This window comes from Pelodiscus sinensis, chromosome 2, assembly GCF_052426305.1.
Source record: "Pelodiscus sinensis isolate ZL-2025 chromosome 2, ASM5242630v1, whole genome shotgun sequence".
Lineage (NCBI taxonomy): Eukaryota > Metazoa > Chordata > Testudines > Trionychidae > Pelodiscus > Pelodiscus sinensis.
The window spans coordinates 203,787,863-203,810,377 of record NC_143053.1 but is presented as its reverse complement, the minus strand read 5'-3'; the positions used below and the strand labels follow the sequence as shown (position 1 = coordinate 203,810,377).

General features: G+C 41.7%; 1 protein-coding gene across 1 annotated transcript in view; it reads right to left on the bottom strand.

Annotated features, from left to right (window-relative positions):
- Positions 1 to 17,506: 17,506 nt before the first annotated feature.
- MACC1 (MET transcriptional regulator MACC1) overlaps positions 17,507 to 22,515 on the bottom strand; it is a 47,151-nt gene continuing 42,142 nt past the window's right edge. The window contains exon 5 of the mRNA XM_006138341.5: positions 17,507 to 19,239. Coding sequence (XP_006138403.2) covers positions 19,027 to 19,239 — 213 coding nt within the window. The 3' untranslated portion in view covers positions 17,507 to 19,026. The remainder of the gene's footprint in view (positions 19,240 to 22,515) is intronic.

The following is a 22,515-nucleotide window of genomic DNA, read 5'->3' as shown; positions in this document are numbered from 1 at the left end:
CTTTTAGGCTGTGTCTAGACTATAATCCTCTTTTGACAGAGGGATATAAATTAGACACTTTGAAATTGCAAATGAAGCAGGGATTTAAATGTCCCGCACTTCATTTGCATAATCATGTAATGGCGCTCTTTCGAAAAAGCGTCATTTCGAAAGTAAAACCATGGTCTAGACACGGTTCTTTTGAAAACAGCAGGCTTTTCCGAAAGATTCCGTACTCCTCAAAAAATGAAGTTTACAGGATCTTTCGAAAAAGCCTGCTGTTTTCAAAAGAACCGTGTCTAGACCGTGGTTTTACTTTTGAAATTGCGCCTTTTCGAAAGAGCGCCATTATGTGATTATGCAAATGAAGTGCGGGATATTTAAATCCCCCCTCCATTTGCAATTTCGAAGTGTCTAATTTACATACTTCTGTCGAAAGAGGGATGTAGTCTAGACACAGCCTTAGTGGGTTAGCCAATGTACATGAAGGGCCTGGTTCTCTTCTTACATGCATCACTCTGAGACTGGAATAATTCCATCAATCTTGAACCTTGTGTAGTCATTTACACTTGTGCAAAGCGGGTGCAAAATATTGCCATTCTGAGCTGGTGGCAGTTAGGATCCATTTTACATAGATACAAATAGTTACACAAGATTCAAAGCCATTTAGAATCTGGCTCTTTGACTTCAGCTGAGTTCTTCCTGATTTTCACAGGTGTGTGGTGATAACTGGCACCAAATTCTCTGCTGGTGTAAATGGTCAAAATTCCACTGAAATTATTTACACAAGTAGCAAATTTGGCCCACCATGTTCAGAGAAATTTTACTGTCTGTCCGCAGAGGCAGAATCCCTATGTCATATAGACAACTAGCTGGAGTTACCCGTCATTGCTCAGGAAACCGGAGGAACAAAATGTAGTAAACCCGTAGTCCATTATCTTTTTTTGAATGGTAGAAAAGTTGCACTGATTTCTATAGGGATTAAAATATAGGTCTGCATCATCCCCGGAGGCAGAGGGGAGGTTGCAGGTGGAGAGCAATCCCAGGTGGAGGGGAGGTTACATGCGGGAGGGGCGCCCCAGCTCGCTCCTGGGGCTGCAGATGCCGTGGGGGGCAGGTCACTGAGTGCCGGCGCAGGGGGCAGGGGAGAGGGTTGCTTAGGTAACCTCATGGGCGGGAAGGGGGCGAGTCCTGGATGGCACTGGGGGCAGCAGGCAGTGGGCATGTGACTTAAGGTGGGCACGGCGGCCCCTTTTTTATTTTTACAACTTGAGCTTGGGCCTGATTGGGTCCAAAAGTACCTTAAAAGCCTTCTCCTGGATGAAAGGTTATCCCATGCAAAGTTATCCCCTTTGGGTTGCGGTAGCTCTTATAGGGTCCAAGTTATTAGCGCACAAACTTACAAACATTCTCCTTTATATATTAGATTTACAAAAGCTATACTGAATAAGGCATTCCATTTTAATTATGCTGGAATGTCTTATCCACAGCCATATGGTTGCATGCACAATTTAACATTCCTCAGTTGCCTTTAGAATGAACAACTGTTACCACTCTGGTGTGAAACTAAACTATAATTAAATGATCTTAAAGGTTATGCTACACCCCTTCCAAATTTAGTACACTGAATGTATTGTGAAATGTGCGTCTTTTGTCTTTGTTCTTTAGTTCCCTGTAAAGCAATGCTGTGGACTTTTGCATAAGCTCCTTTGAGTAATTTTAACTTTTATCTACTGCCAGGCAAATGCTCATGCACAAAGAAAAGTGAGTCCATGAGGATGCAATCTAAAATTAGTACTAAACTATAAGCTAAGGAAAATGTACACCTAAGCTACGTCTAGACCGGAATGATTTTCCGCAAATGCTTTTAACGGAAAAAATTTTCCGTTAAAAGCATTTGCGGAAAAGAGCGTCTAGATTGGCACGGACGCTTTTCCGCAAAAGCACTTTCTGCGGAAAAGCGTCCGTGCCAATCTAGACGCTGTTTTGCGTAAGAAAGCCCCGATCACCATTTTTGCCATCGGGACTTTTTTGCACAAAACAGTTTTTAGCTGTTTACACCGGCCCTCTCCCACAAAAACATTTCCGGAAAAGGGCTTTTGCCCGAACGGGAACATCAAAGCATTTGCGCAAGAAGCACTGATTTCAGACAGTAGAACGTCAGTGCTTTTGCGCAAAATCAAGTGGCGTGGACAGCTGGCAAGTTTTTGCGCAAAAGCATGTGCTTTTGCGGAAAAACGTACCAGTCTAGTCGCAGCCCTAGGGTACAAATCATCCTGGTATAGGTAGCCGAGCACAATGACTCAACCAAATCCTCAAGACAGGTCGTAGGTAATATCTATGTTTTGTGCTTGTGTAATGCACACACCTTCTGGGTGTGGTGCACTGTCCAATGTAGTGGCACTTAGACCACTTACAGAGTGAGAGAATGAGTTCGCTCTACAGCAGTGGTCTCCAACCTTTTTAAGCACAAGATCATTTTTTTGAATTGAAGTGCAATCCAGGATCTACCTCAAACCCAAACACCCTTGCCCTGCCTTCTTCCCACCCCTTCTCTGAGGCCCTGCCCCTGCTCACTCCATCCTCCCTCCCTCCCCCATCCTCAGGTGGTGGGCAGAAGGCTGACATGCAAGGGAGGGAGATGCAGGCTCTGATCTTGAGCTAAAGGATTTGGAGTGTGGGAAGGACTCTGAATTCAGCTGGGGCAGGGAGTTGAGGTGCAGGAGTGGGTTCAGGGTGCAGGCTCTGGGAAGGAGTTTGGCTGTAGGGGGGATTCAGGACTAGGACAGGGGCTTGGGTTGCAGGAGAGGTTCAGGACCGGGGCTGGGGTTTGGAATGCGGGCTCCAGTTGGGTACCACTTACCACAGGTGGCTTCAGGATGGTGATACAGTGGGGCTAAGGCAGGCTCCCCCCTACCCGAGCCCTGCACCACTCCCAAAAGCAGCCAGCAAACTCTCTCCATTCCTGTCCTGCCCTGCTTTGTGGAGATGGGGTATGGACGGGAGAAGGGCACCCAGATATCAGCATCCCCACCTCTTTGTCCCATGCCTTGCACAGCAAGCAACAGGCTCCCGGGGGTGGAGGGCAACTGCAAGGCAGAGGGCAGGAGCAGCACAGCAGTGCTGAGAGGGGCAGATGAAGTACCAGCACTTGACAGCCTCCCGGACAAACCTGTCAGGATCAGCTGACAAAGGCTCCAAGATCTACCAGTAGATCCCGCTGTACTGGTTGGTGACCAAGCTCTACAGCCATGGCTGAGAACCAGCTGGCTTTTAACTCAAGCTGTGGAGACTCAGGCCCTAAGCGCCAGAGGACTGAGGTTCAGTTCCACCTGTTGCACTCAGCCTGTGGTGCATTTCATCCTTGTGAGAATATTGGTCTCCAGCCTGCATGTAAAGGCCAACATTTTTCACGTTAGTCCTTGCCACCCTGTGCCTAGACTAAGCCCAGCTCCCTAGATCACAGCAGCTGAGCCCAATCCAACTAATTAAAAGGGCTGAGCTATGGATTATAAAAAGGGCTGCTAGTAGGCAGCCAGAGGAGAAAGGACTGGGACAAGCTGAGGCCTAGGTGGGAAAGCCATGCTAGACTGAAGCTAACTCCTATGCTTGGTCCCTGGGGCAAGGGACCTGGACTCAGGGAAGCTGCTCCGAAACTACTATTGCAGGACTACTGAACTAGGAGGCTGCCAAGAGCTGGGGTGCCAGAGACCCTGGCAGGGTTGGCCCTGGGGCCAACAATTGAGTTAAGACTGTTTCCTGTTGGCTTGATTATCTCTTAAAGAAACAAACCTTCTTGATGGAGATTGGGCATGGCAGTGTGTGCGTTGCAGCTGGGAGAAGCACAGCTCAATGACTGTCTCAAATGAGGATCAAGCTAACTTTACTGAACACACCTATAAAAAGAAATGTTAACAGAAAGACAAGTAAGATGCAATATGGGAAAAGACGGTCCCCTTGGTTAGGGCTTGAGATCAGAACATATTTTGGAAAGGAAGGTGTTAACAGCAAAGCAAACCGAATATTAATGAAAAACAATTCGTGAAGATAAGTGTGAGCTCTGCTCTAAGGTACATTATTTCAAATTGCAGCTAAGTGCACTGAGCTCTTGGCCTTCTGCAGCTGACATCAGATGGACATTTTGCCATTTGTTACCTAGTCTGTGTCAGAGGTACGTGTCCTAAAGGAGACTGACCATGTCAGTTCAACTTAACAAAACCAACAAACCAAGTATAATGTGGCTCCCAATACCCACTGGGGTTTGCAATAAAATCCCAGTGACAATCTCCACAGCTTTACCAATGCTACACAGTACACTTCTGTTCCAAGAAAAGCAGTAGGCTGATCATTCTCTTCATGAAGAGCTTAAAATAGAAGCATAGCTGCAGCCAGCATCTTCAAAGCCCCCAAAAAGTAATCTTTAAATCACCTTAGCTCCGCTGAGATCAATGGAGATTGGCTGACTTACATCCGTGATGGATCTGGCCAACTATTTAACCTTCTGAGCAGCCATGTGAGGTTGCTATATAAACTTTATTGTTTTTATTTTGAAGGCATTGAGTTTGCTATTCTCACAAGTGATTTCTAACAGTTGCTGTGCATCCATTTGTGGGTGCAACTTTAGATGTCTAGGCTGACTCTTTCCATTTAGATGCCTAGAGTTAGTTATCTGAATATATACAATGATACCTAGAAATGTGGCATTTTTATAGGTCCTAAGCCTCTGGAACACCTACTGAGTGCAGGAAGAGATATGGGGGCTTAGCACCTCTGAAAATCAAGCAATGGGTTAAAAAAGTCAAGCTGAAGGTTTAAAAGGTTCACTAATTCTGGGTGCCTGGTTTGAGATAGTTGGGTCAAGCTGGTCTCTCAAAATCAGTGGATGCTTTGGGGAAATATTGTCCTGGGTGTCATGTGCAAAGCCACAGAGGAATCACTGGAGAGATAGGAACAGAACTCATGAACCCATGCCCAATATACTAGTTATCTCTGTTTCTAATATGAAATATGTGCACACACACCCCACTAATCTAAATTAGATTAGAATCAAGCCTAAGTGCTCAAATCACTGTTGCAGAATCACATAGCTAATGGCAAGGAAATAACACAGTGACAATCCAAAGAAATACAACAGCTGTAAATTAATGGATATCTGCAACCTTTCTGCATAGACAGGGAGAGAGAAACTACTATAATTTATAAGACACTTTACAGTTAGATTCTATATTTGCTTCAAGGGGCTCTTGTCAACTGTATTTCACCCTGAATTAGTGCCTAGCAAAATGGGACCCCGATTCTGACAGAGGACTCTAATATAAATAACACATAATATGAAAGTCCTTTTAAATATTGGCCTAGGCTACCTTTTGACCTTGCACCAGCTTTGTTTTCTCAGAAGCCGTTTGAAGAACTCAAGAACTAGCTCCTAGTGTTCTTTTTTTCTTTCCTTAAACCAAAACTGAAGAGGTACTTATTTTTCCTTTGTTTTCAGTCAGTTTGTCATCATAGCCTGCATTATTCCACTGCCTCAAGACAGCTTGGTGCCATTACATAATAATACCTAAAGGATAATATTTAAGGCCTGGTCTACACTAGACATCAGAAGGCTGAAGTAAGATATGCAACTCCAGCTACGTAAATTACGTAGCTGGAGTCAATGTATCTTACATCACATTTAATGCCATCCACACAGCAGGAGGCTTCCCTTACTCCACCTGAGGAGCAGGAGTACTGGCACTGACGAGGGTGCCTGGTGAGTTCAATTTGGTGGCCCTATGCTACACCAGCTAAATCAAATTCTGGAAGATCGATGGGGCAGAGCTGATCTTTTGCGTAGTGTAGATATGCCCTAAGGGCCAGATCCTTTGCTGTTATAAATTAGCATGGATCTATTGAATTCTACTGATTTTAACCTAAATATTTGGGTCATGTTTATTTAAGAAAACAACATTCCTTTGTAAGAAGTTTAGGGATATCATATTTTGTATTTTTGTTTCCAGTATGTTTGATTGGGCTTTCTCAAAATCAGCTGTACACACACAACACAGCCACTGCATGTTATCTACAGTAATATTAAACATGGCACGGACTTATTTATTTTGCAGTAGCTCCCCAAATATTTTCTACATATTTTCCAAACTGAGCAACCTATTGCTCCCAAGGAGAATACACTCTGAAAAAAAATACATAGTCCTGTATTTTGTTTCAGCTACCCTAGACTAACACGGCTACATTTCTATCACACTCTGAAAAGTCCAAGATGGGAAAGGACATGAGATATAGGCCACATGATCACAGTGCTTGTTGCTAGTTTCACATCTGATGGCTTGTAATTTAAAAATTCAATGCCCCTTTCCTGATGGTAACCAAGTCCTTCATCTTCCCTTATACAACAGTTCCCAACTTCAGTTTTCATGTCCTGCCATGTCTTCCTTCCAACTTTCACTCTCCTCCTTCTGAGTACATGAGCAGTTTGCACATGGAAAGTAATAAGTAACTGATTTAGTTTTTTATAAATGTCATGGTAAAAGTGGGACCTGGATGAGAACCTGAAGGGTGTTATCATGTGTCTGGGGTGGCATGGAATTAAGGTGTGGGAATGGCCATGGGAGATGAAGGCTAACAGGGCAATAGACAGTACCATACGTGATGTGAAGGGAGCTGGAGGATGTAAGGTTGGGAGAAGAGCATCAGAGGACAGTGATTAAAGAAAAAGGTGGATAAAAGAGAGTTGTTGGGGTTATTGTAATAATACACATCTTGAACTTAAGGTTATGGAGCAGGGAGAGCTAGCAGAGCAATGTAAAGGGGAGGGATATGACCCAGTCAGCATGATGGACAAGGGAGAGAATCTGAGCTTTATCATGCTTGTCTTTGTAGTGGCTATTGGCCGTTGCTATGTTGGTCTTTACAAAATGCAAAGAAGACATAAAATTACAAGTAGGACTATACAAACTAATGTCTACAGTTCCTGCTGGGTTACTGCCTTATCTTATACCAAAGTTCAGAGCTAATTGATTTGACTGAGGGGAGTACTAGCCGCAGATGAATATTTTACAGAATTATGTGGCAGCCACACCAGGTTAGAAAAAGGCACCTATATTTTTTCATTACTATAAGTATGTGCAAAATCCATCAGGTCTCTTCCATTAAGTGACACACAGAAGGAAGAAAATGCCTTCAGAGGGATGAAGAATCAGTCTGGTTCTCCTCTTTAATTGGTGATTTCCTAGAGAGAATAAATATGTTGATCATAATTTCCTCCAGAATCTGGTTGTTTTGCAAGTTTCTGGTACGCCCTAATAAATCTTTGTCATCTGAGAGTTCTGTGACTGCCACCACCATTTTATTTCACTGCTGACTGCCATGTATTAAGAAAAGTGGACTATTCTGGCTCCTTTCAAGCATTTGTGTAGATGCTTTCCCTATTAATATAAATCTCAGGGTTATGCAGCCAATATTTTAACAAAGCGCTTTCACAAAAATACCCTCCCTTACTCTGTAATAAATCCTGCATCCCAGTGGTGCACAGAAAGGAGGAGGAAAAGTACTGGGGCATACTAAATTTCTTTTGAAATGAGAAGAAATGAGTGTTTTAAATGTGAGATTTTTAACCTCAGGGATGTGTGTGTGTGTGTGTGTGTGTGTGTGTGTGTGTGTGTGTGTGTGTGTGGTAAAGAACTGAATATTTTGTTAGCAGACCTAGGATATTTCTTAAAGTGCAACCGCATATTGTATTTCCTAAACTAGATGCTTGAGTTTCAATTACATGGTGACAGAAAGGCAGCAGAATACAGAACAATATAACTGCTGAATGTTAGGATTTTAATAGATATAATGAAGTCTCTCATTATATCATTACATGCAATAATGTAGGGACAGGTCAGCCTTGGCTTATGCACATTTCTTCTAATGAGTGCAATCTACATTTGATGGGAGACAGCCAGAAGCAATATTCCAAGTTAATGGACAATCCTGAGGCCAGAAATAATTGGAGTTGAGAAAAACCTGTTTGAAATACAGCTCCCAAGTTTGGAGGCCTATGTGAGGGACCACTACAGCGTGAGTGCTATGCCTCAGAATATGAGATAACGAGGAACATATTTAGCATGTGTCACTCTGGGGTGACACTTTGTGGTGTCACTTCCAAATGGCCAATCTGTAGGAGACAGCATCTCTGAAAACCAGGTTAAAGCATGGAGGCTCCCCAGTGTGGGAATGATGTGAACCAGACCTTAATATGGTGATTAAGAGAAATAGTTAAAACTCTGCTTATGTTACATGCCAATGATTTTCCTGCCATTATCCCCAACATACACTCTAGCTAAGTAGCTATTTTCTTCCCTAAAGACTGGCCTGCTTATTGACTAATGGAGTCTTGGGGAAGGCTCCTTCCTCTGTATTCATTTCATTTCCTATTAAAGATACTCCCCAATTTAAAAAAGAAAAGAAAAGAAATTTAACTTATTTCAAGGGAACAAGCCATGTATGTATTTCCCAGGCTCAAAGGGAGCTCTTATAAAGGTTTCTGCTCTGCTGTCTGCCAGCGGGGAGTCACTAAAAGCATCTCCCCCACAGCTAGTCATGTAAACTTGTATATTAATGAATGACAAGTTAATTACAGTGGCAGCATGGCCCAGTGGATAAGGCATCAGAGTAGGCTTTTGTGGACCTAGGTTTTATTCGTGGCTCTGCCACTAACTATGAGTGTGCCATTAGGCAAGTTTCTTCACTTTTCTGTGCCTCAGTTTCCCCTCCCACATTTTGTCTGTCTTTTCTATTTCAACAGCCCCGTCCTGACATCTCTTACCATGCATATGTACAGCAATGTGCATAAGGGGGCTCCAGACTCAATTAAGGTCTCTGGTGTTAACACAAAATGTATTAATAATAATCCAAAGTAATCCCTCTTTTCTCCCTTTCAGACAGACAAACAAAACAACCTGTGAGGAGGGTTTGAAAACACTTGCTTTTCTGTCATGTAGTGATGCTAGAAGATTTTATATACATCATCTTGTTTTCTGTTATTTGTTACTGAAGAAAGAAATATAACGCTCTCTCTGTTTAATAGGAATTTATTAATCACCTATGGTCTCTATCAATAGGATTCCTATACTCTAAAGTTGTGAATTTCTGCACCAACAGTGCTCATCACATTGCAGTTATTCAGGAGGCAGCCAGGATTTACTGCCGAGGTGTCCTCACAGGTCTCTGGCTCCATTGATGATGGTAACCAGAAGGCTGCTTGCATGTGTGCCATGTCAGCTTGTGCACTTAGTCTCCACAGCAGACCCCACGAGAGCCCCCAAAGACCACTAAGGATCGAAGGCGCCAGGCCAAGTTTATTGTTAAGTGAAATACAGTAATAGTTGCCAGTAGACTCTACCAAACCACTACACACATGTACCCTGTAACAATGGAATGACTCAGCCAGTGGGAACTTTCCACTGCCCCCTAGGCTATACAAAGATTGTCCCCCCACAACACCACTTTATATACAGGTACAAACAAATCACACATCACTGCTGACATATAAGGTTGCCACCCTCTGATGTTTCTTAGATAACACCATGTACCTCATTGTTTGATTAGATCATTTCTATCCATCATGCTGTCATTTTAGACCCTTTCCTGAACCTGCGTCTGTATCTGTGAAGAGTAGGTACCAAGGTCTTTTTTTAATGAGCTGGTGGTACCATGTGCTTTCCATTTCTGATCAGTACCAATTACTGTTCTACACCTGGGTCTCTTACCAATTAGTGATTTGCACTCTTAGCCCTGTTCATGCCAAGTTCTGTGAGCAGGGGTCTGCCTCTTGCTCACAGCTTAGCTTTGCTTTATGTTAGCCATGTTTTGTCTGTTGTTAGCTAGGTCTCAGACCAGGCATGCGTGACACGGGCTTATGTTTTAGGCCTTCTTCTTCCTACACACATAACCTAACCCCCAAATTCCTAATTGCGAAGCCTCTCCCAGGAGAAGAAAAGCCCTGCTAGGCTAAATACCCTGTCAAAAGTGGGAGACTAGAGTGTATTTGTAGACTCGAAGAAGAGATGGCTCAGGAAGTCCAGTTCAAAATGTTGTCTGGAAATCCTAGTGTGAGCAGGTGCCTTTTCCAGCCTGCTCTATAATAAAGGCCAACTGCTGTACAGAGTCCATGCTCACCTTCTACTACAGCTTGCCTTTTTAACAGATAAATTAATTTTATGAGAACAGAAAGCTCTACTCAAGTCTTCTCACCAGGTTTGGCTATTCTGGGCTCCAATCCTGGAATTCCCTGCATGTGGGCAGACCCCAAATTCTGGCTATGTCTACACTTAAGTTCTTTTTCAAAAAAAAGGTATGCAAATTGCGAACCGCAATTTGCGTACCATTTTCTGATTCTTTTTTTGGAAGAGGCTTTTCCGACATTCGGCCCCTCTATGCGGGGTCAAATGTAGAAAAAACCTCCTCTTTCAGCATAGCCCTTATCCTCATAAAATGTAGGCAGTATTATTAAACCATCAGTTATAACTTCTATAGTAACAGCATGGCAAGCTTGTATAAGAATAATTCTATATACGATGGTATTAGGCTCTAAAAACAGTTTCTACTCCTAGAATCATCAAGTCATGGCATTTATGGCTGGGGGGGAGTGGTCCAGCAGATCATCTATTCTGACTTCCTGTATCTTGAGGTCACCAACACCCAGCACCCACCCACTAAGCCCAACAACCACAATCACACCTAAACATCACAGTTCATTACCAGAGCTATTTAAAAACTAGGCTTTCTGATGTGATATTTCCTTCCAGATTTATCTCACCAGCTTAGCTCTCTTCCCTGGAGAACAGCAAATTGGGGGGGACCATAAATAATATTCAAAATGATGTGATGCAACTGGATGTATTTCATATTTCATCTTTGAATGTTATCCTAAGTTCACCATATGTCCACCCTGTGTAGAAATGGGCTTGTGCCACACTATTTAGTTGGTTTAAAATTTAAAAATTAAGGTTTTAAAATTAATTTAAGATATAAATACACAGCACAGTAGCTCCTGTGTTATTTGTTAATTTAAATACTTTGCTGCCATTTAGGACTGATGTATAGAAAAAACTTCCTTTCTATGTCTGGTACAACGAACAACAATAAACTGGTCTTCAAAGGGGTAGCCGAGTTAGTCTGTAAGGCTGTGTCTAAACTGCATCCCTTTTTTGATAAAGGGATGTAGATTAGGCACGTTGATGTTGCAAATGAAGCCGTGATTTAAATATCCCATGCTTCATTTACATAATGGCGGCTGCCGCTTTTTTCCAAAACGGGGCTTTTTCAAAACAAAACAGCAGTTAGACGGGGCATTTTTTACAGAAATCCCCCATTTGGAAAGATCTTGTACTCCTCATTTTTTGAGGAGTACAGGATCTTTTGAAATGGGGGATTTCTGTCGAAAATGCCCCATTTAAAGTGCTGTTTTTTCAAAAAAAGTCCCGTTTTGAAAAAAAGCGGCAGCCGCCATTATGCAAATTAAGCACAGGATATTTAAATCCAGGCTTAATTTGCAATATCGACGTGCCTAATCTATATCCCTTTATCGAAAAAAGGGATGTAGTTTAGACACAGCCAAAGTGGAAAAACTTGAAAAACAACAAATAGTCTAGCAGCACCTTAAAACTAACAAAACATGTAGATGGTGTACCATGAAAGCTCATGATACCATCTATATTTTTTGTTAGTCTTTAAGGTGCTGCTAGACTATTTGTTGTTTTTTAAGTTTGGTCAAATACTGACATTTTAAATTGTCATCCTCAAGTTTCAAGGTTCAGCCAGTGATGCATAGGGCCATTCAAATCACACAGAACTATTGCATCATGATTCTTGAAGGCTCCGAAAAATAACACGTCTTTGGTTTACACTTGAATCACATTTGTACAGTTATCTTCAAAAGCAGGTGGACCAGCAACATATATTCTTTAATAAAATCTGAGAAGCTAGAGCACAATTGTATGGTAACTGGTGGATTCTTCAGCATATTACATGGTATACACAGAGTCCTGTCTACAATAATACATTTATTCTATTGTTTTACGAAGTAGTATTTTTACTTACGGTGAGTGGTACAGTTTGTAGCTGTTAACCTAGCAGCAAAACCATTAGTAAGTTTCACCAACAGAGGTGAAAGTGCAGTGTGTCCTTTTTTTAATGAATGAAGTATTACTGTATTTTCTCTATTACTACAAAAGTCTGCAGTGTCTCAATCTGTGACCTCTTTTAACCTCCTGTAGATGTAATGCAAAGATGCAAGTACACACAGTTAGTTTTCCTCATTTATTAAGTTTAAAAATATTTACTGTATTTAAAAAACTCAGATAAAAAAAGAGATGGTTAACAAATACAAAATCACAATTTTTTCTATATTAAGAATAATACCAGAAGGACGTTATTCCTATTATTGGGGCCTATTTCGGACCTGTACTGACAGCAAGTAAACTTTGGTGAACTATCAGAAAAAAATCTAGTGGGTTTTTACCCACAAAGGCTCAAGATCCTATATATTTGTTAGTCTCTGAGGTGCCACAGGATTACTTGTTGTATTAGAAAAAATGTTTATCATTACGCACATCTGATTAGCATTGGCTAAAATTATTGTGAAACTTCTTCGGAGACTCAAATAGTTTGATTCTCTTCTCAGTTATGCCATGAAAATCATGAGGAACTGTGTTGAAGTTAATAGGAGTTAAAGTAGCATAGGAGGAGGAAAACAGGCCGAGAATGAGCATCTCTGGTTACATCTACCCTGCACACTTATTTCAAAATAAGCTAATCCTGAATAGTTACTCTGGAATATCTTATTTTGAAATAGCACATCTATACTGCTGAGACGCCTCAAAATTAGTCGGAGGCAGTCTTCCCTAATGTGGATACGCTATCTCAATTTAGAGCCCCAGAAGGCACCGAGGAGGAATAACTTAGAATGGCCCTGGTGAGGGGCTATTTTGAAAGAGCAGCAGTGGAGCATCTACGATCTCGATAAATTGTCGACTTTTCACACCAGAAGTCTTTGGAGGATCCTCCGTATTTTTTGGCCAAGAATAATTTCAAATCAGGACCTACTTGCATGGTGCAAACAAGATGACATGGCTACCCATCATTATGAAAAGATGCTGGAGATGGATTGGGCACGTGCTCAGGAAAGATGGAAGCTCCATCACAAAGATTGCTGTGCACTGGACATGAAGAGAAGCAGAAATGAGGATGACCCAAGACAACATGACGCCGGACCACTGAAGTAGAAATAAAGAGCATGAATTACACTTGGGGCACTCTTGGGTACATCTAGATTACATGGGACCGTCAACGGAGCCATGTAAAATAGTTTACTCGGCATAGTCAAAGAAGCGGGGATTTAAATAATCCCTGCTTCATTAAAATAAAAATGGCCGCCACGCTGTGCCAACGATCTGCTGATCTGGCACAGCGCAGCAGTCTAGATGTGGCACGGTTGACAAGGGAAGCCTTTGTTGACCACTCCAGTAAACCTTGTTTCACAAGGCATACCGAAGCAGTTGACAATGGCTTCCCTAGTCAACCAAGCCGCATCTAGACTGCTGCGCTGTGCCGGATCAGCTGATCGTCAGCACAGCGCGGCGGTCATTTTTATTTTAATGAAGCGGGTATTATTTAAATCCCCACTTCTTTGACTATGCCGAGTAAATTATTTTACATGGCTCCATCAACGGAGCCATGTAGTCTAGATGTACCCATTGAGAGGCTGGCCAGAGACAGACAGAAGTGGAGGATCTTTGTTGCTTCCCTATACACCAGTGGGTGTGAAGGACGATGATGATGATGATAATGATGGAAGGTCAGCTCTGATTCCCCTTCCCTAATCGTCTGCTTCCTGAGGAACCATCAAGGAGGCCTCCCCACTTCCCACCCAGCTGAAGGAAAACTCCTTCTGAGAGTGAATAACTTGCCTTCTGACCCCCTTACCATGTAGCTGTTGGATTTCTGTCCTGCTGCATAGGCCTTTTAAATACTGTGGGGCAGAAAGCCCTCAGCACTTGACTAAGGGAAATGACTCTGAGGTTCAGGAGGAAACCTGCTCTTGTGTGAGTGATCTGGGCAGAGCCTTCCTTAGTCCATTGTGGTGTGGGACATGTCTGTCCTATGAAGGGCCACTGTATTACAACTCATCCATAATCTTACCACCAGATATTCTTACCAAAAGTGGCTGTTTCCACTTTCAGTAGTAACCTAGAATTGGCATTTTGTGGTTTAAAATATTTGAGCAATAAAATGTGGAGTTTAATACCTATTATTTTACACTGGGCGTAGGCTGCTAAAGTAAACAGAAGTATTGCATAAGTCCACACTTTGTTCATATGAGGAGAAACACAAAGCAGAAATGAAATTGGAATTAGCAAATAAAGGTCACAGCTGCAGGCCCTAGAGCACAATCTAATTGGAGAGGATATAAACAAACTTCAAGGACAAATCCCATAATACCACAAAGTGAGGAGTTCACTGACTCAATAAATCAATATTTTGCTGTGTCATTTGGGCCAAATTCAACGTTAGTTCAAGAGTGTCCCACTTCATTGCTGGGCTGGGCTAACGTCAGAGGAGAGGGTAAAACAATACAGTAGGAACATCATCAAAATAAGCCATGTCCTTTAATCATTCCCTGGTCTTGTGAATATCTTTGTAGTGCAGGGATGCCCTACCACAGGAATTTTTTCCCCGACATGCCTCTCTTCTGTTTAGGCCTTTTAAATGTGACAGAACCCTAAAGTTGTCATTTTGTAACTGGTCAGTTCCTGGCTGCATTTTTCTCTCTCTAGTTAGTAAGCAACTCTTATGTTTTCCTTTTTCATTATTATTAATGCTGAGGAAAAAGCAGCACCATTGGCATTAGTGGTAAGAAAAAAAAAAGCAAAAGCTGGCACTGGAGTTGGAGTTATGTGCAGCACAGCAGAAGCAGGTGTAAAAGGCCTTTCAGGGTGAATGCTACGGGGGAAGAGCAGTGAAGCTGAACAGAGCTTGGACAGGTGACATAGTCCACCTCTAAGGGCATATCCACACAGAAGCGTTATTTTGGAATAATGGCTGTTATTCTAAAATAAGCATGGGTATATCTACACTACCATCCTAGTTCAAACTAGGGTGGTAATGTAGGCAACCAGAGTTGCAAATGAAGCCCGGGATTTGAATTTCCCGGGCTTCATTTGCATAAAGCCGGGCGCCGCCATTTTTAAATGTCCGCTAGTGCGGACTCCGTGCTGTGCCGCTACACGCGGCACGGACTAGGTAGTTCAGACTAGGCTTCCTAGTTTCACGAGGAATAACAGTAGTTTGGACTAGGAAGCCTAGTCCGGACTACCTAGTCCGTGCCACTTGTAGCCGCGCGGCACGGAGTCCGCACTACCGGACATTTAAAAATGGCAGCGCCCAGCTTTATGCAAATGAAGCCCGGGAAATTCAAATCCCGGGCTTCATTTGCAACTCCGGTTGCCTACATTACCACCCTAGTTCGAACTAGGGTGGTAGTGTAGACATACCCTATGTGAGTATCTATACAGCTAACCTGTTATTTCCAAATAATTTTGAAATGACTGGCAGCTTATTTTGTGTTTGCAAACCTCATTCCATGAGGATTAACGCCTCTTCCAAAATAGCCATTTCAGAAAAGCAGGAGTGTGACCGCTCCACTGCTGCTATTTTGAAATAGTTCATCCCCCAAGCCATTCAAAGTAATGACTCCCCATTGTTTCCTAGGGTTCTAAATCAAGGTAGAGCATCCACATTAAGGGAGCCTGCCTTGGACTAATTTCCAGGCTTCTCTGTAGCGTAGACATGTTATTTCAAAATAAGCTATCTCAGAGTATTTCTTCCAGAATAGCTTATTCCAAAATAATTGTGCAGTATAGATGTAGTATGGGAAGGCACCGTGAAAGGCAAGAAATGATTAGTAAGCAACTCATTGATGAGCCAAGTCTGCCTGCTTTTAGGGAGGGTAAGGAGTAGTGTAATACTTATTTACCCTCATCATCCAGAAAGACAGTGAGCATGGCTCAGACAGCCACTGCATCATAATGATATCTGCCAGGAGCAGGTTTGGCAGTACAGGAGAAACATGCTGAAGTTGGGACCTAAGCAAGCATTCTGGGAGATGTGACCAGAATTCTTCTCAGGGGTTCACAGTGTGGCAGCCACTCTACTGCTCTTTAAGAAGGGACTGTGAGTATTCGCACACACCTCAGCAGTGCAAGAGGGAAAGATAACATGGGCCATGACTCTGTACCTTCCTCCCCTTTGCTCAGGGGGCTCATTGCTTCCCTGTGGTGCTAACAGGGAACAATCGTTGGGTCCTGCATAAATGTGCAAGGCAGTAGGGAAGCTCTGTGGTACCGTCTCTCCCCAATTCCTTGTACAATTGCACAAAGCCAGCATTGTGAGCATGTAAATGTTTCTCAGGGACATAGAAGGCTACACTATGTAGTCTGTGTGCTCAAATTCTATTTTGTCTTCATTCCCTTGATCACCAAAGATGTTGTTGGCATTAATACTCTGTAGACCCAATTCTTTTCTCACTCCAGTGCAAAACAGAAGTACCTGTGCTGAAGCCAGCCACCTTTCATGAGTCAGTGTAAATAAGAGTGGAACTTGGCTTTCTCTCTCCAACTGCCAACCCTCAGGTTTGCTGTTCAACCAGACTATTGCCAGCAACTAGTGACTTGGCCAGTAGTAAGTTTGCCAGTTTATTCAAATGAGCCTTCAGGTTTTCCAGAGCTGCTCTTTGAGGATTTTGCAGGTTGATTCAATTTTTACTGCTACCTTCTAGCTAACAAAAGTTTATTTGCTTCTTTGTTTTACCAGGAATTATTTGATTGGGCTGCGATTGTTGCACAAACCAGTGTTATCTATAAGGAGGTGCATGGTTACTGCAACTTGGTTCTTGTCATTGGTAAGACTTCATCTGAAAGCATTTATGCTGCATTATTTCAGAGCATGTAATCAGTGGAAATCAGGCAAATACAAATTTCTGTATAAACAAATCATAAATGAACCTCAATTTAATTATTTTTGTTAACAATATGTCTAGCACGTACCTTTCTAGACAAAATACTAGCTGCCTTTGGGTGTGTCTAGACTACATGCCTCCTTCGACGGAGGCATGTAGATTAGCCAGATCGGAAGAGGGAAATGAAGCCGCGATTAAAATAATCGCGGCTTCATTTAAATTTAAATGGCTGCCCCGATCTGCCGATCAGCTGTTTGTCGGCAGATCGGGGGAGTCTGGACGCGATGCCCCGACAAAGAAGCCTTTCTTCATCGACACAGGTAAGCCTCGTGAAACCAGGTTTACCTGTGTCGATGAAGAAAGGCTTCTTTGTCGGGGCATCGCGTCCAGACTCCCCCGATCTGCCGACAAACAGCTGATCGGCAGATCGGGGCAGCTATTTAAATTTAAATGAAGCCGCGATTATTTTAATCGCGGCTTCATTTCCCTCTTCCGATCTGGCTAATCTACATGCCTCCGTCGAAGGAGGCATGTAGTCTAGACACACCCTTTCTCTCTCATTTTCCCTCAATTATGGCACAGATTAGAATTATGAATAATAATGGCATATATATTCTTCCTCTACCCACTAAGCCCCTCTTCTCCATTCAAAATAGCTATATAAGAGGCAGTGGCTTATATGCAAGATCATATGCTGTAGGGCAGCATTGTGGTCACTGTTTGTATGGATCAGCCTTTTTTTAAATCTGATTCCACCCCCTTTTCAGGTGCATGCAGAAGAATTAGTAAATTTGTACTGTGCATCATGTGTACAAATGTGGTAGTGCAAAATGTAGAGAGCTATGTCTGCATAAGTAAGCCAACTTTTTCCAGAAGTGGCCACTAACTTGAATACCCCTTTCTTTCTGTGCTCATTTTAAGACATCTCTGGCCTTTACAGAGGTACTGCTCTCCTATTTGGAGTTAGTTAGGAAAAAAATTAACAAAACATTTTTGGCAGAATTTGCCTATTCATTAAATTTGCTGTGTTTTGTGGATAGGGTTCAATTTCAAGAAACTCTGGATGGATCTCAGGCATCCTGATTTGGGATGAAAAAAATTCCCAAAACCAAAAATTTCATAGAACTGAACTTTGGTTTTCCAGATAGTTCTGCTCTCACTGACTTCCACTGGAGTTACAAGAGCTAACCGAACCTGAAAATCAGACTCGAAGTATCTTCTTCTGTATGCCCAAACTAGGGATGTAAATTGGCATTGCTTACCAATAACTGATTAACCAGCACCCGGCCTCCCTGGAGTAGCCTCTGCCCACAGTGTGGTGCTGCGGATTTTGCCTGGTCTGGCTGTGCTCACCATACTGTGCCATGGGTGTGGGGGTGCTCCAACAGCTCCTCACCTGCAGCACGAACCAGTTACATATCTAGCTTAACAGGTTATCATTTTTAATGGGATTTTACATCCCTAACTCAAACCCCACAGAACTTTCAATGAGAACCCCAAGCCTGCAACAGATTATGAAAAGGCACAGCAGTGTGCTTGCTTGGAACCCCATTGACACCAGTGGGTCTTCCACATGGGCGCAATGGTTAAACCACGTGTTGTAACTTGCAGGATCAGAGTCCAAATTGTTACTTTTGAAAATGTTGGGCAAACGAATGAATACTGTCAGGGCAACCCAAAACATGTGGGGTTTCACTGATCTCAAAATATAGATTTGGCTTTATCATTATCTATAGTTGTAGCCTTATGAATTTTTCATTTAGGAATTGGTCCATGGAATTAAAATCTTTCCAAGGACCTAATTCACTTCCCAACTGCTACTTCCCCACTTCTTGGTCCTCTAAATATTATTCTGCAGGACATAAGAGTCCTTCAGGAAAATGGTGTTCCATAAGGTCTGTGCCACGTAATACATGTAAGTGCAGAAAAAAATCTAAAATTAAAGGATCTGTTATATTTCAAAAAATCACAGTCTTAAAAATAATGATAGAGTATAAAAATCGACACCATAGTTTTCCAATAGATAGTTCATAAAAGAATTTCAGCTTCTAGTCTTCCTCCTTCTTGGAAAAAGCATTTGCCCTTAAGATTTCCATGCAGTTCACTAGAATCAAAGTTCCAGTTAACTCTCGCCACTGCTTGGTTAGAGGGTTTTTCATTTTGTCCAAAGCTGATTGCAGGTCTTGTAATACATCTCTATAGCTGTCTCCATAGTGAGCACCCCATGTGTACAGGAAGTCATATGCAGGTTTCCACATCATCTGCAAAGAATTTTTAAATATTAGGAGAAAATAAAGCAATGTACAATTACTTTCTCAATCCATTGTAAGGGCATAATAAATTAAGCATTCTAGAAAAGGAAACATTAGCTTTTGCTCTTTGAGCACAATGAAGTACTTTCTTCATATAGAGCATGTTTGGACCCAAACTGCCATGATCCATGTATGCTGTTAGCTTTTCTGTAGATACTGACATTTTAGTGAAATAAGTTTCAATAAAAAGATAGAAATGAAAAATCTATCAAACTGACAACCATATTTCTGTCTGAACAATTCATACCTAGTATATTTAAAAGTAACTATCACTAACATTGAAAAGATCGTGTATAGGAGGGAATAGTTTCTTGTCTCACTTTAAGGTGTTCTTTTTAACAGCAGGTTTGCATGTGGTGAGATTCGTTATTCTGTTGATTGTCAGTTGCACTTATTTTTCTGTGAATCAGAATTATGATGTCTCCCTTATGCACTGCTGAGACTGGAGCTCATATCCATGGTTTGCAGAGGCAGAAAAGCTGACAGGGCAGAAAAGCTGAAACTGAAGAGGTTAGTTTACAGAAAAGAAGGAAGAAGAAGTGGTCTTAAGCGTATTTGGACTTATTGCTCTTTGTGGCTGTGATCCTAGAAACACTGGAGTAACTTGTGCATAAATGTTTGCCTAGCAGATGCTGATAAATACTAGCAAGGGACTAGAAAAACTTTTATAAAAAGTTGAATACAAAAATCAGGACATATAATCTATCATCAACGGCTACTAATTTTTAACAAAATAAAGTTGAGAGTACCCCTTTTAAAATATTCCTAAACGTTTACTTCACATCAAGCAGACTTCATGTCATAGCTATTGTTAATTGTCACAGCTCCATTGAAATCACTGGTGCTGTGTCAGTTTTCACCAGCTGAAGATCTGCCCCTACATCTTTTAAAGTGTCAATAGACACTAGAAAGTTATAGGATTCCTTCAAGGACTTCCAGATCAAATTCCCTCACTTGGCTTGGTTTACAAATAAAAAGGTTGTTTTCCTAGTTTCTACTTCTGCAAACTTAAACTGGGTTATGAAAATTAAGTCGTGTTCTCTCTGGTTTGCCGGTTATCATCAGTAATAAAGATTCCGCAACTGGAACTTAGCAATTGTATAGCTGATGCATAAAGCAGGCTGGAATCCAACTCTCTTTCCCAGAGATACATTGGCTCTGCTGTGTTAATGGGAATATAAAGCTACAGTAAACTGATAGGAGTCTGTGTATAAACAAATCGGTTGAGTGGTAAAGTACTATTTTTGTGTAGCCTTTCTGATTATTCTTGTACTTTAAGAGGCTTCTGTTGCATGATACTGTTAGCCTTTTGTGACCAAACTAGTTAGCCAATTGTGAGGGTCCTGTGGGTTATTTTGGCTAAGAGGAGAAACTAAAGATGGAGTCTGATATTTCTTTAGTGCCATACTATTTATTTACAAGGCTGTACAATGTCTTGACTCTCTGAACACAGCAGGAATCAAACCATAGTGGAATTTCTTTGCTCACAGCTACTGTTAGCATTTAGCCCAAAAGATCTCTCTCTCCATCACTTTTTCTCAAGTCCACATGTTTCTTTGCTTTTGCTGTTTCTCTCACAGAAATATACAGTTCCACCAGAGAACTGCTTAGCTCTGTTTCTGACAAGCTGTGGGTATTCTCATGTTTTGGGTGATGGATCCTATTGCTTCAGCTACCCCATTCCATGATATTAATAGCAGTGCCTATCTCATACAGAGAACTATTCATCAGTAGATCTCAAAGTACTATTCAAATTATCTCAATTTTACAAGAGGGGAAACTGAGGCAAGGAAAGGCAACATGATTTGCCCAAGGTTACCCTGCTAGCCAGTGGCAAAGCTGGGAATTGAATTCAGGTGTCCTGAACTCCTAAAGGAATATAAACAGTTTCCTATATTTATCACATATGAAGTGTGGCTGTTACCCTATTCCACCCATCATTTTCAATGAGGCTTAGCACAATAGGTGCATCTAGACTGGCAAGATTTTGTGCAAAAGCAGGTGCTTTTGCACAAAAACTTGCCAGCTGTCTACACTGGCCGCTTGAATTTGCGCAAGAGCACTGACTTTGTAATGTACAAAATCAGTGCTTCTTATGCAAATGCTTTCACGCTCCCGCTCGGGAAAATGCTCTCTTGCGCAAGAGGGCCAGTGTAGACAGGGAAGAACTGTTTTGCGCAAAAAAGCCCTGATGGCTAAAATGGAGATCAGGGCTTTCTTGCATAAAATCGCATCTAGACTGGCCGTGGATGCTTTTGCGCAAAAGCAAATCTTTTGCGCAAAGGCACTTGCCAATCTAGATGCGCTTTTGCAGAAATACTTTTAATGGAAAAACTTTCCCATTAAAAGTATTTCTGCAAAATCATGCCAGTCTAGACTGTGTGTGTGTGTGTGTGTTTGTGTGTGTGTGTGTGTGTGTGTTGTCCAGCACACACACAATAAACAAGGACAGCTATTTGTTTTCAGCATTATTTCATTTGATGCTTCATAACAACAGTTTAATACTATTAGGATCTGCATTTAAGTTTGACTAATATCACTATAGTCAAAGAAGGAATTAGACTGGTATACAATTTAACTCCCTTTTGTGTCAAAGAATATTCTCTGTATACTGTGGGCTGCAAACTAAATGTAATTTTCCATGTAAGATTTGAAATTTATCTTATCAAAGTCACAGTCTGCCATACAAATGAGAGTTGCAGCACAAATTTGAAAACCCAAAGGGCATTCTTCTTAAACCTTTAATGGGAACAAGATAACTATTACATTTTCCCTAAATGTATGTTCAGTTGTTGACAGTGAATCTGGTGAGAAATATGTATGACACCTCCCAGCTCTACAGCATCAGATTTGCTTGGATGTACGAAGAACAACATAATCAGTTGAAATGGAATAACACAGATTTTGAATTCAGCTTTGGGAAATAATTTAATATAAAAATGACAATTTGAAGATGTCTCTCAAAGACGTACTGATTCCATGCTAGTGTTAACAGAAAAGAAAAATAATATAATTGAATAGGCCATAAATTACCAATGTGTCGTGTATGTGAAAAGGAGACTTCAGACATAAATAGTTTTAAGGCAGCAATCCAGTTTTGGCAGCTTTCAGGCCCCCAAAATACTTCTATCCAGGAACTGAGTGAGCATGAAAACTGAGGTCTTCTCAATGTACACATTAATGCCTCTGAAAAAGGGATTTTCAACCTCACTCACAGTGTAGACC